Source organism: Sus scrofa, chromosome 14 (genome assembly GCF_000003025.6).
Source record: "Sus scrofa isolate TJ Tabasco breed Duroc chromosome 14, Sscrofa11.1, whole genome shotgun sequence".
Classification (NCBI taxonomy): Eukaryota; Metazoa; Chordata; class Mammalia; order Artiodactyla; family Suidae; genus Sus; species Sus scrofa.
In genome coordinates this window covers 50,210,167-50,233,380 of record NC_010456.5, presented here as the reverse complement: position 1 = coordinate 50,233,380, position 23,214 = coordinate 50,210,167, and the positions used below count along the sequence as shown (strand labels likewise).

The window sequence follows — 23,214 nt, the reverse complement described above, 5'->3', positions numbered from 1 at the left end:
ACGTGGGATCCCTAACCCGCTGAGCTAGGTGGGCTTTTTTTTTTTCCTAAGGCCGCACCCGTGGCACATGGAGTTTCCCAGGCTAAGGGTGGAATTGAAGCTGTAGCCGCTGGCCTATGCCATAGCCACCGCAACGCAGGATCCGAGCCGCGTCTGAGACCTACACCACAGCTCACAACAAGGTGGTTAAGCGGATCATTAAGCCACTGAGCGAGGCCGGGGATCGAACCTGAGTCCTCTAGTCAAATTCGTTTCAGCTGAGCCACGACAGGAACTCCCAGGCGGGCTTTTTAAAGACCTGAGAAATCAGGTCAAACTAGGGTGGGTCTAAGCCCTGTGGGGCAGATAGGCAACGGTCCAGAGAAAGGCACCCGGGAAGATGGGCCTTCGGGGTAAGGTGGCTCTGCCTAGGGCTGGCCCAGAAGCCCCAGCACCCAAGCGCCCCCCGCCCCCCACCTCGGGCACGCGCGCTGGGCACCACGGTTCCCGGCATACCCAGCGCCAGCTTCCGGGGCGGGGCGGGGCGGGGCGGGGCGGGGGGGGGCCAAGGGACCCGGAAGTTGTTACGAGGTCGACGGAGACGCTGGAGTCTGAGTTGTCTGCGATTGTTTTTCTTCGGAGACGCGGCTGTCTGAGTTGTCTGGGGTTGTTTTGCCACGTTCGCTCGTCCTGCCGGCGCCGCCGCTGCCACCGACGCCATGGGGAAGCGACAGCACCAGAAAGACAAGATGTAAGTAGCCCCCCTCCGGGAGCGGGCCCCGTTGGCCTCAGTCCCGCCTGTGGCCGTTCCTGCGTTGCGCCTTTTCCCCGAACCCCTCTCAGCTTCGCTTCCCCAGAAGCCTTCGGCCTACGCCGGCGGGGCGGCCCCGTAAGGCTCAGGGTTTCCCAGGGTCCCCGTTCCTTCAGCTCCGCCACTGCTGTCTTACCCCGCGCGCGGTTCACGCCCCCCAGCCTACCCGAGAGTTCCAGCATCTCCTATTAGAAACAGACCAGCCTTGCCCCACCAGCTGCCATCGAGTTTCTTTGATTTTCTTCATGGCAGGATGGGAAAGGCCTGTGTCTACCTGCTGTTTCTTGCTGTCCTTTTGAAACCACAACAGCCAGGCACTCGACCCCCCCGCGCTGCTCTTGTTGGGATCCAGTAACTTTTGCGTGGCTACATCTGGGAGTCAGTTTTCAGACCTCGTTTTGTTGGGCTTCTCAGCAGCGTGTGACACGGCCGAATAGCCCTTCTCTGGTGTCTGGGACACCATACACTCCTCAGGGGCTTCTCTTTCTCCGTCTCCTTTGTTGGATCCTCCTCCCCTCTCTCGGACCTCATAGTTCTGTACCGCCCCCCCCCCCCTCCCAGTTTACTCTTCTCCGCGGTGGTCACACCAGTCTTGCAGTGATCAGCTGCTTGCCAGACACCTCCTTTTGGAGATCTGAGGGACATCTCCAATTCACTATGCCCCACGTGGAGCTCTGGATTGTTGCACCTGAGCCTGCTCTGCCCCCATCTTTCTTTCTTTTTTCTTTTCTTTTTTTAAATTACTCAATGAATTTATTACATTTATAGTTGTACAATGATCATGACAATCCGATTTTATAGGATTTCCATCCAACACCCCCAGCGCATCCCCCCACCCCCCAAACTGTCTCCTTTGGAAACCATAAGTTTTTCAAAGTTTGTGAGTCAATATCTGTTCTGCAAAGAAGTTCATTGTGTCCTTTTTTCAGATTCCACATATCTGATAGCATTTGATGTTGGTGTCTCATTGTCTGACTGACTTCACTTAACATGATGATTTCTAGGTCCATCCATGTTGCTAAAATTTTTCTTTCTTCTTTTTTTTTCTTTTTAGGGCTGCACTCGTAGCATATAGAAGTTCCCAGGCTAAGGGTTGACTCAGAGCTACAACTACAGGCCTACACCACAACCATAGCAATGAGGGATCTGAGCCCCGCCTGCTACCTACACCACAGCTCATGGCAATGCTGGATCTTTAACCCACTGAGAGACCAGGGATCGAACCCAAATCCTCATGGACACTAGTCAGATTCCTTTTCACTGTGCCACAAAGGGAACTCTGCCCCAATTTTTCCATCTCAGTGGTCATACCACTGCTCAGTTTGCTGGGGTCAGAAGGCTAGAAGTTTCTCTTAGCTCCCCCTGCCTCCTGTTGGCCAGTAAGTCCTGCTGGCTTTTCCAGGAACTGATCAGTTCCCCCTCATCCACCACTCCTCCCACAGGTGGAGTTTATGCCATGTCCTTCTTAGACCTTTGTAGTTCTCCTCTCATTGGTTTTCTGCTGCCTCTTGCTTGTCCCTCTGCACCCAGCAACCAGAGTGAATCTTGGAGGACATTCTCGATCTAGTCAGGGAATGACTGTTCAAAACCCTCCAGCAGGAGCTCCCGTTATGGCACAATGGAAACGAATCTGACTAGTATCCATGAGGATGTGAGTTTGATCCCTGGCCTTGCTCAGTGGGTTGGGGAATCGGGCATTGCCTTGAGCTGTGGTGTATGTTGCAGATTCGGCTTGAATCTGGCATTGGTGTGAGCTGTGGTATAGGTTGCAGACACTGCTCAGATTCTACATTGCTGTGGCATAGGCCAGCAGCTACAGCTCTGATTCACCTCCTAGCCTGGGAGCTTCCATATGCTGTGGATGGGTCCCTAAAAAGCAAAAATAAAAAAAAAAATCCTCCAGTAGCTCTCCACCTTACTTGAAGCAAATCTCGAATCCTCACGTGGCCTTTGGGGCCTCTTGTGATGCAACCATTACCCTCGGCCCTATCACCAGTGGCCATGAGCCCCTGTGTGTGCACTTCATCTTCACTTTACCCATCTTCACCTTACCCATTTTGGGGAACACTCCAGCTTTTCCTTTCTCAGCGTTTTTGTACTTGATTAGCCTGTTTAGTCCGTCTGCCTGGAAAGGTCTTCTCCTAGATTGTCACCTGGCCGGCTGCTTCTCATCATTAAGCCTTCTATTAAATTCAGTTCATTTCCTTCAGAGCAGGATGGTTTGTGTTTGCTTGCTGGTTTGTGTGTCCCTGTGTTCTTTTGTGTGTATATCACCATGTGCCTAATGCATGTAGGTGCTTAATAAGCATTTGAAGAATTAGTGAAATGGTTCAATTGTCAGTTCCTTACTTCCAGAGACTTTGTTTTCCTTATTAAGGGGATGGTAGTAAGATTCTCTCTTTTCAGGTACATCACCTGCGCAGAATATACTCACTTCTATGGTGGCAAGAAACCAGGTAAGGTTTGAAATCCTTCTGTGCCCCTTTGGTGTATGTGTGAGTGTAATTAAGGAATGATGCCTTCACGGTACAGTGAGCCTTAACAATTAACAAGAACATGGGAACTGTAGTAGATAAATGGGCTGAGGCATGGGCAGCTCACAAAAAAGGGAACACACTAAACAGAGAAATGTTTAATGTCCGTGGTGATTTTTTTTTTTTTTTTTTTTTTTTTTCTTTTTAGGGCCGCACCTGCAGCATATGTAAGCTCACAGGCTAGGGGTGGAATCAGAGCTGTAGCTGCCAGCCTTTGCCACAGCCATAGCAATGCCAGATCCAGGCCGAGTCTGAAGCCTACATTACAGCTCACAGCAATGCCCAATCCCCAACCCACTGAGCAAGGCCAGGGATCGAACCTATGTCCTCATGAATACTAGTCAAGTTCATTACTACTGAGCCACAACGGGAACTCCTGATTTTAACATAGGGTAAAATAATATTTTTTCTATCAAGTTAATAAAGAATAAAAAGCATGGTAATACCTAAAGCTATCAAGGCTGCAATAAAAAGAACAGTGTTGGGAGTTCCCTGGTGGCCTAATGGGTTAAGGATCTGGCATTGTTACTGCTGTGGCATGGGTTAGATGCCTGGCCTGGAAACTTCTGCATGCTGCAGGCATGGCCAAAAAAAAAGAAAAAATGAGCACCCTCATGATCACTGGTGAGAGCAAAACTGGCACAGCCTGCCTCAAAAACAAAGTCAAAACCCACAGCAGGGGTGTTAGTTAGGGTTGTGGCAGAAATCCATCCAAAGTGACTTAAACAAGTGTATGCTTTTTCCTCTAAGCCTGCTCTTGATGTTTTGCTTCCATCTATAGAAAGGTATGAGCCCACAGCAATTGCTGCACTAGGTAATATACATCAACGTTTTGTTTCTTTTTCTTTTTAAAAAAAATTTAGCAGCTTTTATTATTTTTATTGATATGTAATTTACCTACAACATTGTATTACTTCTGGGTGCACAACATAGTGATCTGGTATTTCTGTTCATGGCAAAATGAAACCCAAAAACGAAGGCTAGTTACCATCTGTCACTATAGTTACTACGACATTATTAACTACATTCCTCACACCGTATTTTTCATCCCTGTGGCTTACATGTATTTTTTCTTAAAATGTGAGTTGTTGATAGGAATACGTTTGTCAGGTCTTTTTACAGACTGCATTTTCTGTCTTTCATTTTCATCTTAAACAGATATCCCACAAACAAATTTTCGCCGCTTACCTTTTGACCACTGCAGGTAAGAGTTTAGAGTTAAATGTTCCTGGCGATTGTTTTTTTGGTGCTCAGTTGTTTGGCAGTGAGTCTGATTCCTGGAGGTGCAGGTGTAGCTGTTGTCTGTGCCACCCCCACCCCCATCTTTACTGAACTGGGGAAAGGTGACCCAGCAGTGAAAACTGATGATTTTCTGCATTTTCTGTGTCTCTATTTACGTGCATTGTCTCTTAACTTTGCTCCTACTTTTCTGAGGTCGGTCAGCTCTGTTGTTAAGCATGTTTTACAAATAAGAGAGTCAGTGCCTAGAGGAGGAAAGTTTCTTGCCCAGTGTCCCATCCAGGAGGCAGTGCCACTGAGGCCGAGCCCCGCCTTTCATGCTTTACTTTTGGCCCAGAGTCCAGGTGGTAGCCTGGGCAGCAGTCATTGGACCAGGGGCCCCCTTCCCCTTCCCTTGAGTGCAAGTCACTGGGGGGATTGTCTCAGCCGTGGAGCCGCCTCTGTTAGACTCATGAACCTCAACACTGGGCTTGTGGAAGTGGGCAGGTCTGGTGGTCCCCTTCTTAGCCCAAGTTTGAGCCATGGTCATCTCTGTTCTGGACACATGTGTCTACACAGCATGCTCCCTGCCTTGCCCCCTCTACCTCCTACCACAGTTCTGCTTCCATAGGTTCAGGTGAGCCTTGAGAGCTGCATAGCTCCCCTGGGCATCCCAGCACCTAGTTGAGGCAGGTCACCTGGCTCCCTCAGGGGAGTGAGGGGCCGGGAGGGCTGGGGGATGCAGTGGTTGGACCTGCCGAGGGGAGCTAGGAGGCCCCACGTATGGTGAGTGAGGGCTTTTCCTGCTCACTGCCCCTGCTCAGGGTTCCTGAACAAGTGGGGCCTGGTAATTGGCTGGATTTCTCCCCATCGCTTCCAGTTTTGTCCTCAGCCTCCGGGGAGTAGGCGTCTGAATGGGTGTCCTGGAGATCTTTGGTTCCCAGTTTCTCTGGGAGGCCTCTACTCTGTGGCTCGCCCATTTTTCAACTAGCCTGGGTTCTGGGGTCTCCAGGCTTTTAGAACATGCCCTTAGGGCCCTGTTGGGAGGGAGATGCGCATAGGTTGTCTTGCTCTTGGGACCTTGTTTTGGGTCCTGTTCTGATCAGTCCACAGCAGCACCACTAGGTTAGTGTCGAAGGCTGGGTCTGAGAGGGAGGTGGTGAGGTCGCCCCACCAGGGCTCCCTGGGGCAGCATCTGGGGAAGTGACCTCAATGCTGCCAGGCTCTCCAGGTCCTGGAACTGACCTGTGCTGACCAGACTCATAGGTGACCGGGTACAAACAAGCCTGGTCAGTCGGGCCTCTTGATGACTGACAATGGAGACTCTACACCGCAAAAGAGGGTTATTGGCCCAAGGAAGCCCTCCAGATACAGTTCTCCACCTATGGGCCCTGCTCTTCCTACGCAGGCCCTCCACGTGGGCCTCTGCCTCCACCTTGTTGCATTAGGACTTAGGGCTCCCGGGTGTCAGGTTTAGCCTGAGTCACATGCCTACCCCTTGGAAATGTGGGGAGAATGGGGCACCCCTTCCCAGAGCCCCACCAGAGTCTCTTGGGATGGGAGAGACTCAGGCGGAGTAGAAAGATGTGGTCTTCTCTGTCTGCTTTGTGAGTTTAGGGGAGTGAATTCCAGTCCAGCCTCCCTGAAGCCACCTCCAGGGGCCTCATTGGGCTTGAACATGGTCACATGTATGATTTGACAAAGCAAAGGCTGTGCGGGGAACCAGGCAGCTGTCATCCCAAGGCGCCCTCACTGCCTCCTGGGACCCTTGCCTTGTACTCAATGGTCTGTGGCAGGAGCCTCTGAGGGCAGGGATTAGGGGTCCCCTCTGTGCCGGCCTTCACCCCAGGCTGGGCAGAGAAGCCCGGGAATTGTTGGGGAGCAGTAAATGAAGTGGGAAGGCGAGGGAGCAGCTGCCACTTTCCTGGGGTGACTCTGTCACTCTGTCCTTCCTCAGTCTCTCTCTGCAGCCCTTCGCCTACCCGGTCTGCACTCCTGAAGGCATCGTCTTTGACTTGCTGTAAGTTTTCCCTTGACATCTGCACTAATGAATGTGGTCACATGGTGAGGTTGTTGGCACTTGGAAGGGGATGTGGGGCCACCTGGGGGCATTCACAGCCCCAGGCAGTGCCAAGCCGAACGTGCTAAGGTCGCAGTAGCCTGGGAATCCCTGGCTGGGCCTTTTGTGGACCTGGGAGGGACTCTCAGGGCATCAGGCACGAGGCAGCAGTGCTGCTATGATCTCTACCCACAGTGGCACCGACCCTCCCCACAGTGGGGCCTGGGCATTCTGTGAGCCCTGCACCTGTTTCACAGTGTCAGCGAACCAAGTGTTTTTCACTTTATGAAAGCAGAGCCACTACTAAAGTGCACATTTTCCTAGTGTTGTATTTTGGGGTGTTTTGCTCAGTTTTATGTTCTGGCTTGAACCAGCTTCTGTAATTTTCTCATGGTTCAGACTCCTTTTAGAAAGTTTGGAAAATACTTTGAACTAAAAAGAAAACTTACCGTAACCACACTGTCCAGGATGAGCACTGTCAGTCCCTCACTCCTCCCTTTCTTGGGGTTTATTTGCAGTAACCTGGTTAAGGTTGTATGGTGAACATAGTTCTGGATCCGTTTTTCACTGAGTTATAATGAGAGCTTCCCCCCGCCCCCCCCATGTCATGCAGAATCCTCAGGAAGTATGAGTTTTGATGTTGGCTCAGTATCTTCTTGTACACATGCATCCATGTGTATGTTCGTCTTTTCCCGCTGGTTTGTGTTGTTTACACATGTCTGTACATGACCGCGGTGAAAACCTTGAATGTACTTTGAAGAGCATGTCACCAGAAATCTCCTGTGGCCGCTCTGATGGTGCAGAGCCCCTGCCCACTCTCCCCTGGACTGCAACCTTGTCGCCAGGCTGCCCCAGGCTGCCCCAGGCTGCCAGCTGACACGCTCTTTTCCCTTCCTTCCAGAAACATCGTTCCTTGGCTGAAGAAGTACGGGACCAACCCCAGCAACGGAGAGGTAGGCGGCTGTGCAGGAGCCTTCGCGGTGTGGTCGGTGGACTGTCCCCTCCTCCTTCACACCAAGCCTTTCTAGACTGTTTCTCACACAAGTACGTGTGCCTGCAGCCATCTCTCCTCGGCACTGATGCTGCCACGCACGTGACTGTCATCCCGCGGGGCTGGGATCAGCATGTCTGGCACTGCCTGCGCCTGGAGTGTCCATGTGTCCCTTCCTGTGGGCCCTATTGTTACAGACAGTGGTCAGTCCTCCTGGAACTGCTGGCCGCTGGGGGGCTGTGTTCTCAGTTTGGGAGCTCCTGGCAAATTCTCCCCCCAGAGAGGTCACGCTGTTCCAAACTCCTGATGGCAGCGTGTGAGACAAAATGCGTTTCCGCAGACCCTAGGCATCTCTGGGTACCAGCCGTCTCTGAGTGTTCCTCCTTAGAGGCAGCAGTGCTCTGCAATCTGCACCCCAGTGGTGAGGGCGGGTGAGCATGGTGTGTCATGCAGGCCTGTGTGAAAGAGTCCCGGGTTAAGGTCTGGCTTACCTCCTGTCCACATGCCCCGCTCACTATTGTCCTAAAGCCCTGGCTCCTGTGTCGTGCTCCTCCCCTCTGCTCTCCTGTCCCTTCACCTCGAGTTAGCCCTCCTTCCATTCACTCAGCAGGAAAGTGTTAGCCATGCTGTGTGGGGCCTGGCACTGCGAGCAGAGTAGGTGGGAGGCTGGATGCTGATCTGGGGAGGATGGGTGGGCCTAGGGACGTCTCTGGAGCAGCGCCATTGAGGCTGAGACCTGGGGATGAGGGGAGATGGTAGCAAATGGTCAGAGGCACATCAGGGGCCTTGCAGGCCCAGGAGGGAGCTTGGCTTTTTTCTGGGTGGGCCAGAAGCCAGGCAGGTCTTTAATCTGGAGTTTGCTGCAATCTGGCTTTTTGAAAGGCTCTCTCTGGCTGCTGTTTGGAGAACAGACTGCAGGAGGTTGAGGGTGGGGACCCTGGGCAAGAGGTGCCAGTGGACTTGAACCAGGGTGAAGGCTGAGGAGGTGGAGCCAAGGGCCTAGACCACTGGGACGTGCAGAGACATCAGGACAGTGGTGTCTAGGAGGATGGGTGGTCACTGTCTTGGCTAGTCCTGTGTCTGCAGGGATGGGCAGGAGGAGCTGGGAGATCCAGCCTGTGCCCAGCATCTCAGGCTAGTGATAGAAGGGAGATCCCTCAGGGTCGGAGCGAGGGTGGAGGGGAAGGAATGGTTCGGGGAGGAGCAGGGGGTGGGCTGGAGATGGGCTGAGGAGGGCAAGCAGGGAGAGTGGGACCTCTGCTGGACTGTGGAGGACAGATCAGCTCCCCCAGGGTGTCAGGGGAGGTCACCATGATGGAGTCTGGCCCACTCTGGGGATAGCAGGCAGTGTGGGGACCAGCATAGCCAGGACCCAGGCCCAGCGGTGGTTAGAGCCCTGTCTGCTGGGATGAAGCACACCCTGCATGGGTGGGTGAGGCCTGGTCCGCTCTGGGACAGATCCTGGAGGCTGTGTGGAGAGTGGAGGCCATCATTGTCATTGTCCTCCAGGAGGCCCACATGGACCCAGGTGCTGTGAGGCTGGGGGCACAGAGTGTGAGCAGTGTCCTGGCAGCTGGCTCCGGATGTGTGAGCTGCGGCCGGTTCAGTCTTGTTACCTGTTCCTGCAGGTCAGCATGTGCCAAGTCGCCACTGCAAGGGGCTTGTTTTCCGGGTCCACTGCCTCCCCAGCATCAGGCCATGTCTGCCCCCCCGGAGCAGCTGTGTCGAGGCTGGGGTTCCTCTGCTGGGGGCCCTGCCCTGCCCCATGTCCTGGTGGTTCCTTTTCTGCACCTGTCCCCAAGTCCCCAGTTGCCTCCTATTACTGTGTGCTCCATGGGTGCTTGTGGGTTCCAGACACTTGGCCCAGTGTGGCTGCTGACTCGTCCATGGTTTGGGCTCCCCTCTCAAGAACTGGCCCTTGCCTTCGCTCCAGGCGTCCTGTTGGGGGAGTCCCCCTGGTGCCCCTGGCCTTGGAGGCGGGGCTTGGTCAGCCGTGTGGCCTCAGCAGAGCCCCTGCCGCACCTCTGAGTAGGGTCCCCATGGCATCAGCCACGGGAGGAGTGTACTGGGGGCCTCCCTGGGTCATGTGTGCCTGGAGGAGGGGGGCTGGCCATGGGAGCAGCCTGGGCGGCCCTGCCTCTGTCCTGGCAGAGGCGTGCCTGCACGGGGCATGGGGCAGTTGACCAAGGAAGGCGGCGGCAGAGGAGCAGGTGTGGAGAGGACAACCGGTGGCCGCAGGGGCTGCTTCCTGAGTCCAGTGTTCCCAGGGGTGCTGTGCCTCCCTGCCCGAGGTCTCCTGCAGCCCCTCACTTCCTTGGGCCAAACCTCCACTTCAGGGGCTCCTCTGGCTGCCCAGACCCAGCTTTATTGTCCAGCTTCCCATAGAAGATTAAGTCACAGGCACAGTACAGAAATTTTGAGAAATACCACATTTTTTCTTGGTACTTGGGTGTACTTATTCCTTTTCCCCCACTGTTTTTATTTCTCTGGTAGTTATACAGCAGAGCGTTAGGGTGAACGCCTGTACCCACTGTCTGGCTGAAGAAACATTCATTTAAAAATTTCATGGGTGGTTGGTGCTCACCATAAAAATGCCTGAATGTTGTTGAGGCGTGAAACTACCCTCCCCGCCTCGGCCTCAGCTTGGGCGGCACCTGGAGTAAGTTGCTTTGAGGGGGGCCATCCATTCCAGGTTCACCACCAGGTCCTTGGGCCCCCATGCCATTTATAGTGGCAAAGGCTGGGGTGGTCAGAGGCTGCTATCTGCCTGTTGCACCAGCTTTGTGGCCTCAGTGTTTGTCATATTTTTCATTGTTATTAATTATTATTTACACTTTTCCAGAAACTGGATGGGAGGTCGCTGATCAAACTGAACTTTGCAAAGAACAGTGAAGGTGAGTGACTCCTTTATAACCAGCCCTGGGATTGGCCTGTGGAGCCTGAGGCCCTGCCCTCACTGAGTCCTTGTTCCTTTCTGATCAGGCAGGACATTTGCTTTTAATTTCTCAAAGATGTAATACTTTCTTCTTAAACATTTGGGTAGTCTAGAGCTGGGGGGTGTTTGGGGCACTTCTTCCCACATGTGGGCCACGGGTGGCCTTTGTGGGCACAGCTGGGCCCCTCGGACACAGGCCCTGCCCGGCTGTGGCTCTGGTCTGGTCCCTGCTGGAGACAGAAACTACTTGGGCTGCAGCCCAGGGTGGGCGGCTCTGGGGCTGGTTTCTGCTCACCACTGATCATAAAGTCCAGCCCAGTCTTGGGGTCCCCCTGCTCTGCACCCCTCCTTGCTGTCCACTGTTCTGGTTGACCAGATTGCCTGTGCTGAGGTGACCTTGTAGACACTCTTTGCTTTTGGTTCTTTATGGGCAGTTCTCTGTGTTTTGGGGAGGTGCTTAAGCACTCAAGGCTGCCCGGCCCATGGCAGGTGCTGGCTCATGGTGAACCTTGGCTGTGAACCTTGGGGGACCAGAGCACGGCCCTCCCTGATGGGTAGAGCACCATGGGCTTCCGCTCAGAGCAGCTGCTTCAGGGAGGTCCACGGTATGTCCTCTTCCACAGATGTTTACTCAGTGCCTGCTGTGTGTAGAGAGCAAAACACGCAGGCCTCTCCCGAAGTGAAAGGAGGGAGGACATGGGACAGCGGATCCTTGTAGTGGGTCTGCTCCTGCGTGCGCCAGGGTCAAGTGAAGCAGGAGAGGATGCTGACACCAACAGAGTTTGAGTGGGACTCTTTTTTTTTTTGTCTTTTCTAGGGCTGCACACGTGACACATGGAGGTTCCCAGGTTAGGGGTCCAATTGGAGCTGCAGTCGCCGGCCCACGCCAGAGCCACAACGTGAGATCTGAGCCGCATCTGTGACCTACACCACAGCTCACGACAATGCTGGATCCTCAACCCACTGAGCAAGGCCAGGGACCGAACCTGCAACCGCATGGTTCCTAGTTGGATTCGTTAACCACTGCGCCATGATGGGAACTTCTGAGTGGGACTCTTGAGAGGAGCAGGGAGGGAGCCCTGTGGGGGAGGGGAAGGGGGGAGAGCATTCCAGGCAGAAGGCTCAGCCAGTGCAAAGGCCCTGAGGCTCAGCAAGGAGGCCGGTGCTGCTGGAACAGCATGAGTGGAGGCAGAAGTAGGGGTTGCAGTTAGGAGTGAGGTGAGATGGGGTACAGAGAACTTTCGAGAGATTGGCTTTTTTGGCTTTTTGTGTGTGTTTCAGTTGAAATCCTCAGGCACGGGAAAGTAGAGAGTGTTAACGGGCCGACCCCCTGCCCTCCGTCCAGCCCCCAGCTTCCACTCCCACCCGCGGCCACTGGGTGTCTGATTTTGTCTTTGCTGCCTCCCTGTGTCTGCCAGGTGGTTTGAAGCAAATTGCAGACATCATACCATTTCACGCTTAGTACTTCTCAGTGTTTGTCTAAAAGCTAGGAACTTAAATGACAATCACAATGCCTTGGTCACCCATAGAACGTTATAGGAGTTCCTTAGTGTCATTGACTGTCCATCCAGTGGTCAAATTCCCGGAATGCTTTCATCATTATTTTCCTGTGGTTTTGAAGTCAGGATTTTTGAGTCCACCCAGCTCTGGGGCTCTCATCTACTCATGTTCCCCCTTTTGCAGTGTATCTATGGGGACTTATTTGAACAGGCGCCTTGGCCGTGGTTGGGGGGTTGATGCCATAATCTGGGTGAGGGGCATGGGTGGTGAGGGGTTGAGCAGTGTTTGAAGGAAGGGCTACTGGTGGGTGTGAAGCGGTGCTAGGTCAAAGGAACAGTCCAGGTGAGCCTGGAAGGACGGCCTTCCCTGAGGGGTGGAGGCGGCCAGGGTGGCCACCGGGGTGGTTTGGGAGCTGATGGAGCCAAGTCCTTTGAGGATGGCTGTGCAGGGGTTGGGTTTTGTAGGCAAGAAGTTCATGCTATTGGAGGAGGGGGCCTGAGCAGCTGGCGGGCCCTTGAGGACCGGCTCTGGGCACGCTGACGGCATTCTGCCTCCTCCCTTTTCTGTCGGGCTGCCATCTGACCAGCCTCTCTGCCTGTGCCTTGTCACCAGGGAAGTACCACTGCCCGGTGCTCTTCACTGTGTTCACCAATAACAGTCACATCGTGGCCATCAAGACCACTGGCAATGTCTACGCCCATGAGGTGGGTTGTTGGAGCCCTGGGCTGGCACTTCCCCTGGGGCCCATGTACTGAGGACCTCCAGCACAGCCAGGAGAAGGCAGGGGCTGCCTGCGGCCTCCGGATCTGAACCAGACCACTGTTGCCCACTGAGCAGGTCCTCGTTCCCACAGGGGCGTGGGGACTGATTCCCACAGCGGTCCTGCTCTGGGGTTTGTACGTCCATCCCTGGAGGTTGCCTCCTTGGGGCTCGGGGTCCCAGATTCTTAGAGATGCATGGCTCGTTGGGAGACAGGTGTGACAGCAGTGTCTTGCCTGGGGCCCAGGAAGCTCCCCATCTCAGCACATGCCCATCCTCTCCTTTATCCTTTCTCCACCTCTGGGTGGGCGTGTGGGGCAGGCATTGTGACAGTGGACTTGTCCCGGCTGTAGGCAGTGGAGCAGCTAAACATCAAGGCCAAGAACTTCCGAGACCTGCTGACCGACGAGCCTTTCTCCCGGCAGGATATCATCACCCTCCAGGTGGGTGTCCCTGGGGCGGCCCCTCCCACCTCCATGTCCAGACAATGTGTGCTCAGGACCCTCAGCAAGCACAGGACATGCCCATAGGTGTAGCCCTGAGTGGGTTAGTGAGAAAATCGGGTGACCTGGATTCTTCTGGGCTGGGCCCATTCTAATCAGAGACCGACTATGGGGTCTGGCAGCCTGCTGTGTCCTCTGGCTTATGGCCAGAGGCACCCATTTGCTCTGTGCCGGTTAGTGAGCAGCTACGCTTGTGCCCCAGCTCCATCCCTGCTTGTGAACCTTCCCAGGGAAGAGCCCCACCCAACCTGGAGCCCCTGCAGCCGCCAGCCTCTGCCCTCCGGGCCCGGCCCCTCTTCCCGTGCACGCCGCCTTTGTGGCACAGCAGCTACGCAGCCCAGGACAGGTTTGGCTGTGGTGCCAGGCTCGCTGCCACATGTGTCCTTTTTGCCATAGGACCCCACCAATTTGGACAAATTCAATGTCTCCAACTTCTTCCATGTGAAGAATAACATGAAAATAGTAGACCCAGGTATGTACGGCTGGGGCTGGCCCAGGTGCAAGGGATTTGGCAAAGGGTCAGCACTCCTGGGCACAGTCACAGCGGGCAGGAGTCTCGCCTAGCTCTGCACAGGCCTTGTGTTTCCTGAGCCAAGGCTGCGTTCTTGCTTGGTGCCATCTGGGCCATCCTCGCAGTCAGGACTGGCTCCAGGGCCCCTCAGGTTCTCTGTATGGGCGGGCAGGCTCCGTGAGGGGTGGTGAGTGCACAAGGCCATCAGAGTCCCAACAGAGCAGAGACAGAGCGGCAGACATGCTTTCTTCCTCCACAGGCTCCTCCCAGGAGGATATGGCTGTTACAGAGGCTCTGGTCACATTGGCCCTGTGTCCTAGCTGGGTCTTCTTCCCCCACCCGCCGGTCTTTCCAGGGCCACACCCGCAGCACATGGAAGTTCCCAGGCTGGGGGTCAAATCAGAGCTGTAGCTGCCAGCCTACACCACAGCCACAACAACATGGGATCTGAGCCGCATCTGCAACATACACCACAGCTCACGGCAATGTCGGATCCTTAATCCACTGAGCAAGGCCAGGGATCAAACCTATGTCCTCATGGATGCCAGTCAGATTCGTTTCCATGAGCCACGATGGGAACTCCCCTAGCTGGGTCTTCTGTTCTCACAGTGGCTGTGGCCTCCCTTCCCTGTCATGACATCTGGGGACATTGCTGAGCTTGGCTGTTCACGGGCACCATGCTGTTTTATAGATGAAGAAAAGGCCAAGCAGGACCCATCTTATTATTTGAAAAACACAAACACGGAGACACGAGAGACGCTGCAGGAGCTCTACAAGGCATTCCAAGGGGACGAGGTGCTGGCGGCTACCATGAGGGTCCCTGAGAAGACGAAGGTGGACAAGCTCAATGCAGTGAGTAGGCAGAGGGGTGTGCTGTTGCCACCTCAGCCCCTCTCAGCTCCTGGGGATGGAACACGGATGGGTGCGCTGGGGCCACACAGGGGAGGGGGACTGAGCTGGGCATGTCTGCCCGTGCTCTGGCCCAAGTGGCCAGCCCGGAGCAGATGTGCTGGGTGGATGGCTGCCTGATGGCTTCAGTGGCTCCTCACCAGCTAGCAGCCTGGGTGTGTGAGTCTGTGGGCAGAGTCACTGCCCTGCAGAGCAGAACGCTCGGTGCCCAGAGCAGACCCAGGGTGCCAGGCTGCTGGGGGTAGGGAGCTGGTGGGACATGGTTGCCTGGTGCAAGCCCCTCCCAGGCCTCTGCTAGGCCCTCGCCTTCACAGCCCACACAGCTAAGGTTGGTCCTGAGGCCCCATCCGGCAGTGATGGCACCAGGATTTGCACCCTGACCTGTTCAGGCAGGGCCTCGTGAGCAGAGGGACACGGAGGAAGAGGGGCCTCTGAGGTTCACCCTCAAAGAATTATCCAGAAAACTTGGCACGGTACAGGAAGAAAGCTTGTGTTCCTCATCCTGCTTCTAACATGGTGGCTCCTTGGCTCCTAGCATTTATTTCTTTCTGATGGGAAGAAAACTTTTTTTTAACAGTGTTTTAAAAATTTTTATTAAGAAACCTTTTTTTTTTCTTTCTGCCTAGGCTAAAAAAAAAAAACATTGATCAAGGCTTATTATTATCTGTAAGAACTTGAAACGTTTAAGAAGAACTCAAGTTCCCAGTGCTCTGAACCCCAGTGGTGACCAGGCTTTGCCTGGTGTGTTTTTTGGGGTTTCTCTTGGTGTGAGAGCCTTGGCAGCTGGGCCTTCCTAAGGCCAGTGGGCTGCCAGCTCCCCGTGCTGTCTTGCCCATCCCTGGGAGGCTCCTGCTGGCACTGTAGGTGGTGGCCAGGGGCACACCCCTGGAGGGGAGGCACTGAGCCGGCCTGGGCAGCCGGCCTCCTGGTGTTGCTCAGCTGACACGGCTTCCTCTGCAGGCCCACTACTCTACCGGGAAGGTCAGCGCCTCCTTCACCTCCACTGCAATGGTTCCCGAGACCACGCATGAAGCAGGTAGTGGTCTAGCGGCCTTTGTCTCCATTGCCAGTGTTCAGTGGCCAAGGACGGGGCGCCCTGCCTCCCTGCCCCGTCAGCGCTACTCCATCCTGCCTGGGCTTCTCGGCTCATAGACACCTCCGGAGCAGCCAAGCAGGGATGGGCCCTGCTTTCGGCAGGCTTATGCCTGGGGTGGGGGTGGCTGTCCCCAGGGCTCACCTAGTGGCAAGAAGCCCTCCTGGTGCTGGGGCCACCCTGCCTCAGGCTCTAGCCCAAGCCCCCTTCCTCCTGTTCTTGGCTGGTCAGGCCACCCCCAACCCCAACCCCTCCCCTCCTCCCTCCCCCAACACAGCCTGCCTCCCTTAATGGCTAAGCCCTTCCTTGCCCTGCCCTGGCTGCGCTGCCCTCCCCAGCTCTGGGGCCCTCCCAGCCAAGGGCAGGCAGCCAGGCATCTTGGGCCTCTGCTTGCAGCCGCCATCGATGAGGACGTATTGCGCTACCAGTTCGTGAAGAAGAAGGGCTATGTGCGGCTGCACACCAGCCATGGGGACCTCAACCTGGAGCTTCACTGTGACCTGGTAGGTGCACGCCCCTCTTCTTACTCCCTCAGGGGCCCGTAGCTGGGTGCCACCCTCCCTGGCACATTGCCGGCTCACCTTCCATGGCACGAGGACCCCAAGGGTGTCTCTGATCCTTGCATTGCTGCTGTGGCTTCACAGAGGCATCTGGCCTGTTTTGCAGACACCAAAAACCTGTGAGAATTTCATCAAGCTCTGCAAGAAGCAGTATTATGATGGCACAGTCTTCCACAGGTCCATCCGGAATTTTGTGGTGAGAGCCCCATGCTGGCCACAGAGGGCAATGCCTGTGGCCTGGGCCTGCTCCTCGGGCCAGAAGCCTATAGGCTAAGCCCTCTGGCCCCCAGCCCAGCCGACCACACGGGGCTTGTCGGGGGGACCTGAGGAGCAAGCAGCCAGGACTCACTAGCTTTTGTTCTTCCTGCAGATCCAGGGGGGTGACCCCACAGGCACAGGCACAGGTAGGTGCTGGAGCTGGGTGTGGGGACGGCCCACATGCTGTGTAGCCCACCGCCCCTCGCAAGCCCCTCAACCAGCCTACAGGGGGCCAGGTCTGCTCCCTCTCCCCGGGTGCTGCGACAGGAACCACTGGTCTCCTGGGCCCTTTGCTCCCTGTCCTGGGGGCTGAGCCCCTTGCAGGAGCTCTGACGAGGCTCCCTGGGAGCTCCATGCAGATATCTGAGCTGGACCACATGCGACCTGGCCACTGTTGCTGCCATGCGCTCCCTCCTCTTCCAGGCGGGGAGTCCTACTGGGGAAAGCCCTTCAAAGACGAGTTCCGGCCCAACCTCTCACACACAGGCCGAGGGATCCTCAGCATGGCCAACTCAGGGCCCAACACCAACAAGTCTCAGTTGTGAGTCCGAGGGCGGCCATGGGGGTCGCCTGGGGGGGGTGCTTGGGGAGGGGCCGCTCCTGCAGGCTCCCTGTCAGCCCCGCCCTCAAGTTGTGGCGACCTGAATCTAGTCTGGAGAGTGTGGGGACACGTCCAGAGCTCCCTACATGCTAGGTGTGTACACCTCTGTGTAAAACGAGTACTCCACAGGGTGCAGGTGTGGGTGCGGGCGGCCAGGGCCCAGGGACCACGTGAGAGGTAGAGAATCCTGCCGGAGCACCCACCTGGGTCCTGGTAGGTCTAAGCTTTGGTGCTGAGAGGGTGAGAATGGGCCAGAAGTCCAGGTTTGGGCATCCCTGTGTGGCACCGGGAGCCATGGGACTCAGCCTGGCGGAGGGGAGTGTTTTCCCAAGAGCCACATACTGCTGGAGGTTGGTGTGGGCACCCCAGGCTACTGATGGCACGTTTGAGGGCGGTTGGAGGGGCGGCTTCTGTGTTTGCTGGGTCGCCTGCAGAACTACCTGGCTTAGGGGGTCGGGCCCCAGGCGGGTTTTTTGTCTCTTTTGGTCATTCTTCTCTAGGAGCTTTATGATTCCTTATCTGCATTTCAAGTATCTTTTTTTTTTTTTTTTTTTTTGTCTTTTGTCTTTTTAGGGCTGTACCCGTGGCATATGGAGGTTCCCAGGCTAGGGGTCTAATCAGAGTTGTAGCCGCCGACCTACGCCACAGCCACACCAGATCCGAGCCGCGTCTGCGACCTACACCACAGGTCACAGTAACACTGCCTCCTTAACCCACAACGAGTGAGGCCAGGGATTGAACCCGCAACCTCATGGTTCCTAGTCAGATTCGTTTCCACTGCGCCATGACGGGAACTCCCCAAGTATCTTCCAGAGTTTAAAAGCTTCGTGGGAAGGTAGCACAACTTCTTACCTATTCTGCGTCCAGCCTGTCTCTCGTGTGGCATTTCCCATTGTGCCTAAGGAAGCCCCACCTCCCCCACTCCATGCAAGTCTGGGGAAGCTGTAGAAGGCTTGCTTCTGGGCCTCTCGTTTCTCCATGGCGTTTGTGTGTGGACGTGAGCACCGCGTTTCTGCGTCCCCCTGCCTCAGGTGGGTTGCAGACTTTTTGGTGAGGTTGTCCGTCATAGCAGTCTCACCCCGGCAGCTTCGGCTGGTTGGCCCTGGGCAGTGGTGGAGCCAGGGAGGGGCTGGGACCATGCCTGTGGGGAGCCCCCGAAGGGTGGAACATGCCCTCGTGCCCTGTGGGCTGCTCCCCTAGCTCAGGTAACTTGTTCTCGTGATGTTCCCATAAATCCTCCAGCAGGGCCTCCGCAGAGAAGGCACCCCGCAGACCCCATCCTTCTGCACCCATGTGACATGTGCCTGCCCCTGTAGGACACTTTGTCACTCACCCTGGCTCTCTGTGCCAGGCTGTGCAGTAGTTCTAGAAGGCAGGGCCACCCTCACTGTGTCCACATCATCTTGGCTTGACTTGCTTGCTTACTCTCTAATCAGGATGTTATTCCACTTGGAGTGATGTGATTTGTATGTCTTTATTTTTTTCTGTGGCTAAGAGTCTATTCCCCAGTTGCAGGCAGTACCCTTTTCATCCTCTGACATGTGTTTTAGAAGGAGGGGCCTGAGGAGTTCCTGTTGTGGCGCAGTGGTTAACAAATCCGACTAGGAACCATGAGGTTGCGGGTTCGATCCCTGCCCTTGCTCAGTGGGTTAACGATCCAGCGTTGCCATGAGCTGTGGTGTAGGTTGCAGACGCGGCTAGGATCCTGTGTTGCTGTGGCTCTGGCGTAGGCCGGTGGCTACAGCTCCGATTCGACCCCTAGCCTGGGAACCTCCATATGCCGCGGAAGCGGCCCAAGAAATAGCAACAACAACAAAGACAAAAAAGACCAAAAAAAAAAAAAAAAGAAGGAGGGGCCTGTGGTTTTGTAGTTCTCTTCACACGGGTCCCCTGCCTTCTTGAGTAAAGCTACTCCTTAAGGGTTGTATGGTTTGTGATCTTTAGGCAAATGGGATTTTTTTTTTTCTTTTTTCCTATTGTCTTTTTAGGGCTGCACCCATGGCATATGGAGGTTCCCAGGCTAGGGGTCAAATCGGAGCTACAGCTGCTAGCCTACACCACAGCCATAGCCACGCCAGATCTGAACCGCGTCTGTGACCTACACCACAGCTCATGGCAATGCCAAATCCTTAACCCACTGAGCAAGGCCAGGGATCGAACCCGCAACTTCATGGCTCTTAGATTCGTTTCCGCTGCGCCATGATGGGAACTCTGCAAATGGGACTTTTTCTCCCCTAATTCTGGGTGATTATTGCTCATGTAGTGAAAAACTAGTCTATATCCAGACACTTTGTCAGATTCTGTTCATTTTCCATTAGTTTTTACTGTGAGTATCTGGGTTTGGGGGGGCATCCTCTCCTCTGGTGTGAAGTCCCCTCTGTCGCGCTACAAGGGGAAGGCGTAGGTCTCAAACTCCCCACTGATGCACACACTGTCCCTTCGTCTGATCTGGTTCATCCTTGGGTGAGGCTGCCAAGTTGGTGGACACTTAGCATCTTGCCACTGGGTCGTGTGCTGTGATTGTAGCCACTGGACCTTGCTGGCTGGACTGCAGACTGTGCCTCTGTCTCCAGTGGGCGTGGCTGGGGCATGTGCACTGGTTTGATGGGTCTGAGTGTGGCGCCTTACAGCCTGGGGCAGGGCAGCAGCTGCTGTGGGATCGCTGGGCAGGGCGGCATGTGGAGTGCTCTGCTGGCCCCTTGGCTGCACCTCACAGGCCTGTTGGTAGTTGACATTCAGCCAAAATGAGCCTTGTCCATCTCTGATTCCCCCACCCCTCGCCTCGCCCCCATTCCTGGCTATATCTGTACCTGTCCTTTCTCAGGGCCCACGAAGGGGTCTGTGGTCAGTTTCAGTTTTCACCTTGAACTGCTCCTTCCTAGCTTCTTTCTCTCCTTTCTCACCTTTGCGTCTCTGCCACTGAGGTGTCGGCGACTGCCCTGTGGAGTGTGTGCATCTCCTGCCCACTGCTCGCTGCTGCAGCTGTCAGTGTGCTCCTGGTGGGGCTGTGTGGGGCGGCGGGGCCACCTGGAGGCAGGGCCACATAGGGGTGGTAGTTGCTCTGCAGGGTGTTGGTGGGGCTGGGAGGGGTAGTTGGTGGTGTTACCTTTTGTTATTGTTTCTAATTCTGGCTTAAGTAGCAAAGAACACTGCTATTGGATCTGTGGTGTTCTTTTTTTTGTTTTGTTTTTTTGTCTTTTCTAGGGCCACACCTGCGGCATATGGAGGTTCCCAGGCTAGGGGTCTAATTGGAGCTGAAGCCACTGGCCTACACCACAGCCATAGCAACTCAGGATCTGAGCCACATCTGTGACCTACACCACAGCTCACGGCAATGTCGGATCCTTAACCTACTGAGCAAGGCTAGGGATCGAACCTGCAACCTCATGGTTCCTGGTCGGGTTTGTTAACCACTGAGCCACAACAGGAACTCCCGGATATGTGGTGTTTTTCTTTATATCTAATATTGTGCTTTGTCTTTCAAAGAACTAACTTTAGGCTTTATTGCCCTTGTGTTCTGTCTTGGTTTCCCTTTTATTGTTTTTCTGTTTCCCTCCTAGTCCTTCAGGTTTATATCCTCTCTTCAGTTTCTTTCTTTCTTTTTTCTTTTTTTTTGTCTTTTTGCCATTTCTTGGGCCGCTCCCGCGGCATATGGAGGTTCCCAGGCTAGGGGTCGAATTGGAGCTGTAGCCACCGGCCTACGCCAGAGCCACAGCAACACAGGATCCTAGCCACGTCTGCAACCTACACCACAGCTCACGGCAACACCGGATCGTTAACCCACTGAGCAAGGGCAGGGACCAAACCCGCAACCTCATGGTTCCTAGTCAGATTCGTTAACCACTGCGCCACAACGGGAACTCCCTCTTTCTTTTTTTTAAAATCTTTTTTAGCCACCCCATGGCATATGGAGCTCCTGGGCCAGGGATCAGGTTGGAGCTGCAGCTGCTGGATCCTTTAACCCACTGTGCCGGGCTGAGCATCGAGCCTGTGTCCTCCTCCAGAGATGCCACCTATCCTGTTATGCCCCACCCGGCATCTCCTTAGTTTCTTTAACTGTTAGAAATGAAAACAGGAGACCCACATGGTGGCTGGAGGTGGGGGCTGAACAATTTTTGAAGGCTGATGATTGGTGGGCTCAGGAGTGTGCTCCCTGTGTGGCTGGTGACACATGTCGATAAAACTTGGTCTCTTGTGGGCTGTGGGGACGTAAGGGCCTCACACCACTTCTCTAGAGACCACTCTGTGCCCTTGTGGGCTCTGACCAACCCCATACGCCCCTTCTCGTGTCTGTCTGCTCCACCCTCTCTGCTTTCAGCCTCGAAGATTCATGAAGCTCTGAAGCAGTCTTTTTCATGTCGCATACCTAGATCTTGGTTTATTTTGATTCAGCCCAACAGTCCTAAGTGTGCGCTCACCATTCCAGTTGCCGCTGCTTCCTGTGACCATAGCTTTTGCTTTCTCCTCTGTTGTCCTATCCTTTGCTTCGCTCCTCCTGCTCTGGAAGCTGATGTCTTCCTTGGGCTCTTAGGTCAGAAGCCGTCTGCATCTCAAGTCTGAAGTTACTGCTTTGCATCCCTCCTTCCGGTCACCCTGGCCATCTCGCCCAGGCATCTTCTCAGGGAGTTTCATTTGCCTGTTTTTATACCAAATCAGAGGTGAAAGTTTTTGAGGCTAGGCCTTATATTCATTCCTGTGTGTCTCCACGTCCCTACCCTTTCTGCTCCTTGCTTCCTTTCTTCCAGTTCAGTATTTGCAGTCCTGGGATGGGTATCTGCCCCACGGGAGGCTGGCAGCAGCCAGGCCTGGAGGCAGGACCCTGCCCCCTCCCAGGATGCCTGCCTGGTGGGGGGCCTGGCAGGGGCTGGCGGTGAATGACACCAGCTTCATCGCCTGACCCTTACCATGCCCTGACGGCGGTCTCCTTCTCCAGCTTCATTACCTTCCGCTCCTGCGCGTACCTGGACAAGAAGCACACCATCTTTGGGCGGTAAGGAGCTGTGCACGGCAGGGCGGGCGGTCTCCTTCCCCCTGGGCGCCCTCGCTGCCTGCCACCAGGCTGGCCCTGCTATCACACCGGTGGGGATATAGGGCTGCTCTGGGATGGGGAAGCCTGGCCCTCCAGACTGCGGGCTCAGCAGAGGAGATTGCTCTGCGCCCTGGCTGGCTATCCTGTCCCTTGAGTGACTCTCAGTCTGGAGTCTGGGCCTTCCTGCCCCTCCATCTCTTGTCCAGGGCTTGGCACTCTTCCGGAGGAGGCCCAGGTGCTGTTCCCTGCTTTGCGGCTTCATGGTCTGTCACAGCCCAGCTCTGGGTGTTGCTATAGACATTACACAGTCAGTGAGTGGGAACATGTCCTAGTAAATCTTTACTGACAGAGCCAGCAGCCTGCTGACCTCATTCTTGCTGCTCCTTCAGCCCCTCATCTCCTGGGCCTACTGGCCTGCGGGGGGCCTTGGCCTGTGGGGGAGCCCTTCTCGGCATTCTCAGGTGCCCCATCATTGTCGTCCTACTGCAGGGTCGTTGGAGGCTTTGACACACTGACAGCCATGGAGAATGTGGAGAGCGACCCCAAAACTGACCGCCCCAAGGTATGTGCCAGTCCTTGGGCAGGGCGGGGGTCGGGGCCCACTGCCGCCCGCTGGCCCTGCTCATCCTTCTTGCCATTGCCAGGAGGAGATTCGCATCGACTCCACCACAGTGTTTGTGGATCCCTACGAGGAGGCTGACGCTCAGGTGAGGGGGCCCTCAGGGGCGGCCCAGTCCTGCCCCCGCCCCAGGAGTTCGCCGCACCCAGTTCAGGGGGTTCAGGCCAGCCATTGCCTCACCAGATTGCTGAGGAGCGGAAGAAGACGCAGCTGGAGGCAGAGGCCCCAGAGAGCACAGCCAAGCCAAGCCAGCCCAAGCAGGGGAGCCAGGGTCCCCAGACGTACCGCCAGGGGGTGGGCAAGTACATCAGCCCAGCGGTCACGTGAGTGTCCATGGTGTCCTCC

At 55.4% G+C, this 23,214-nt stretch overlaps 1 protein-coding gene across 7 annotated transcripts in view; it reads left to right on the top strand.

Annotated features, from left to right (window-relative positions):
• The window catches only part of PPIL2 (peptidylprolyl isomerase like 2), a 26,039-nt gene continuing 3,360 nt past the window's right edge, over positions 536-23,214 (top strand). For 3 of the 7 annotated variants that reach the window (XM_001929539.5, XM_005670916.3, XM_005670915.3), the window contains exons 1-19: positions 539-730; positions 3,197-3,246; positions 4,483-4,528; positions 6,500-6,562; positions 7,503-7,554; positions 10,435-10,486; positions 12,640-12,731; positions 13,140-13,229; positions 13,686-13,761; positions 14,492-14,652; positions 15,670-15,745; positions 16,199-16,305; positions 16,469-16,558; positions 16,733-16,766; positions 17,044-17,161; positions 22,155-22,211; positions 22,740-22,812; positions 22,895-22,957; positions 23,053-23,192. In XM_001929539.5, the coding sequence (XP_001929574.1) occupies positions 699-730; positions 3,197-3,246; positions 4,483-4,528; positions 6,500-6,562; positions 7,503-7,554; positions 10,435-10,486; positions 12,640-12,731; positions 13,140-13,229; positions 13,686-13,761; positions 14,492-14,652; positions 15,670-15,745; positions 16,199-16,305; positions 16,469-16,558; positions 16,733-16,766; positions 17,044-17,161; positions 22,155-22,211; positions 22,740-22,812; positions 22,895-22,957; positions 23,053-23,192 (1,472 nt within the window). In that variant the 5' untranslated portion in view covers positions 539-698. Of the gene's footprint in view, positions 731-3,196; positions 3,247-4,482; positions 4,529-6,499; positions 6,563-7,502; positions 7,555-8,819; positions 9,221-10,434; positions 10,487-12,639; positions 13,230-13,685; positions 13,762-14,491; positions 14,653-15,669; positions 15,746-16,198; positions 16,306-16,468; positions 16,559-16,732; positions 16,767-17,043; positions 18,253-22,154; positions 22,212-22,739; positions 22,813-22,894; positions 22,958-23,052; positions 23,193-23,214 lie in introns of those variants that run through there. The other 4 variants (XM_021072281.1, XM_003132990.4, XR_002338328.1 and 1 more) reach the window with 3 other exon arrangements.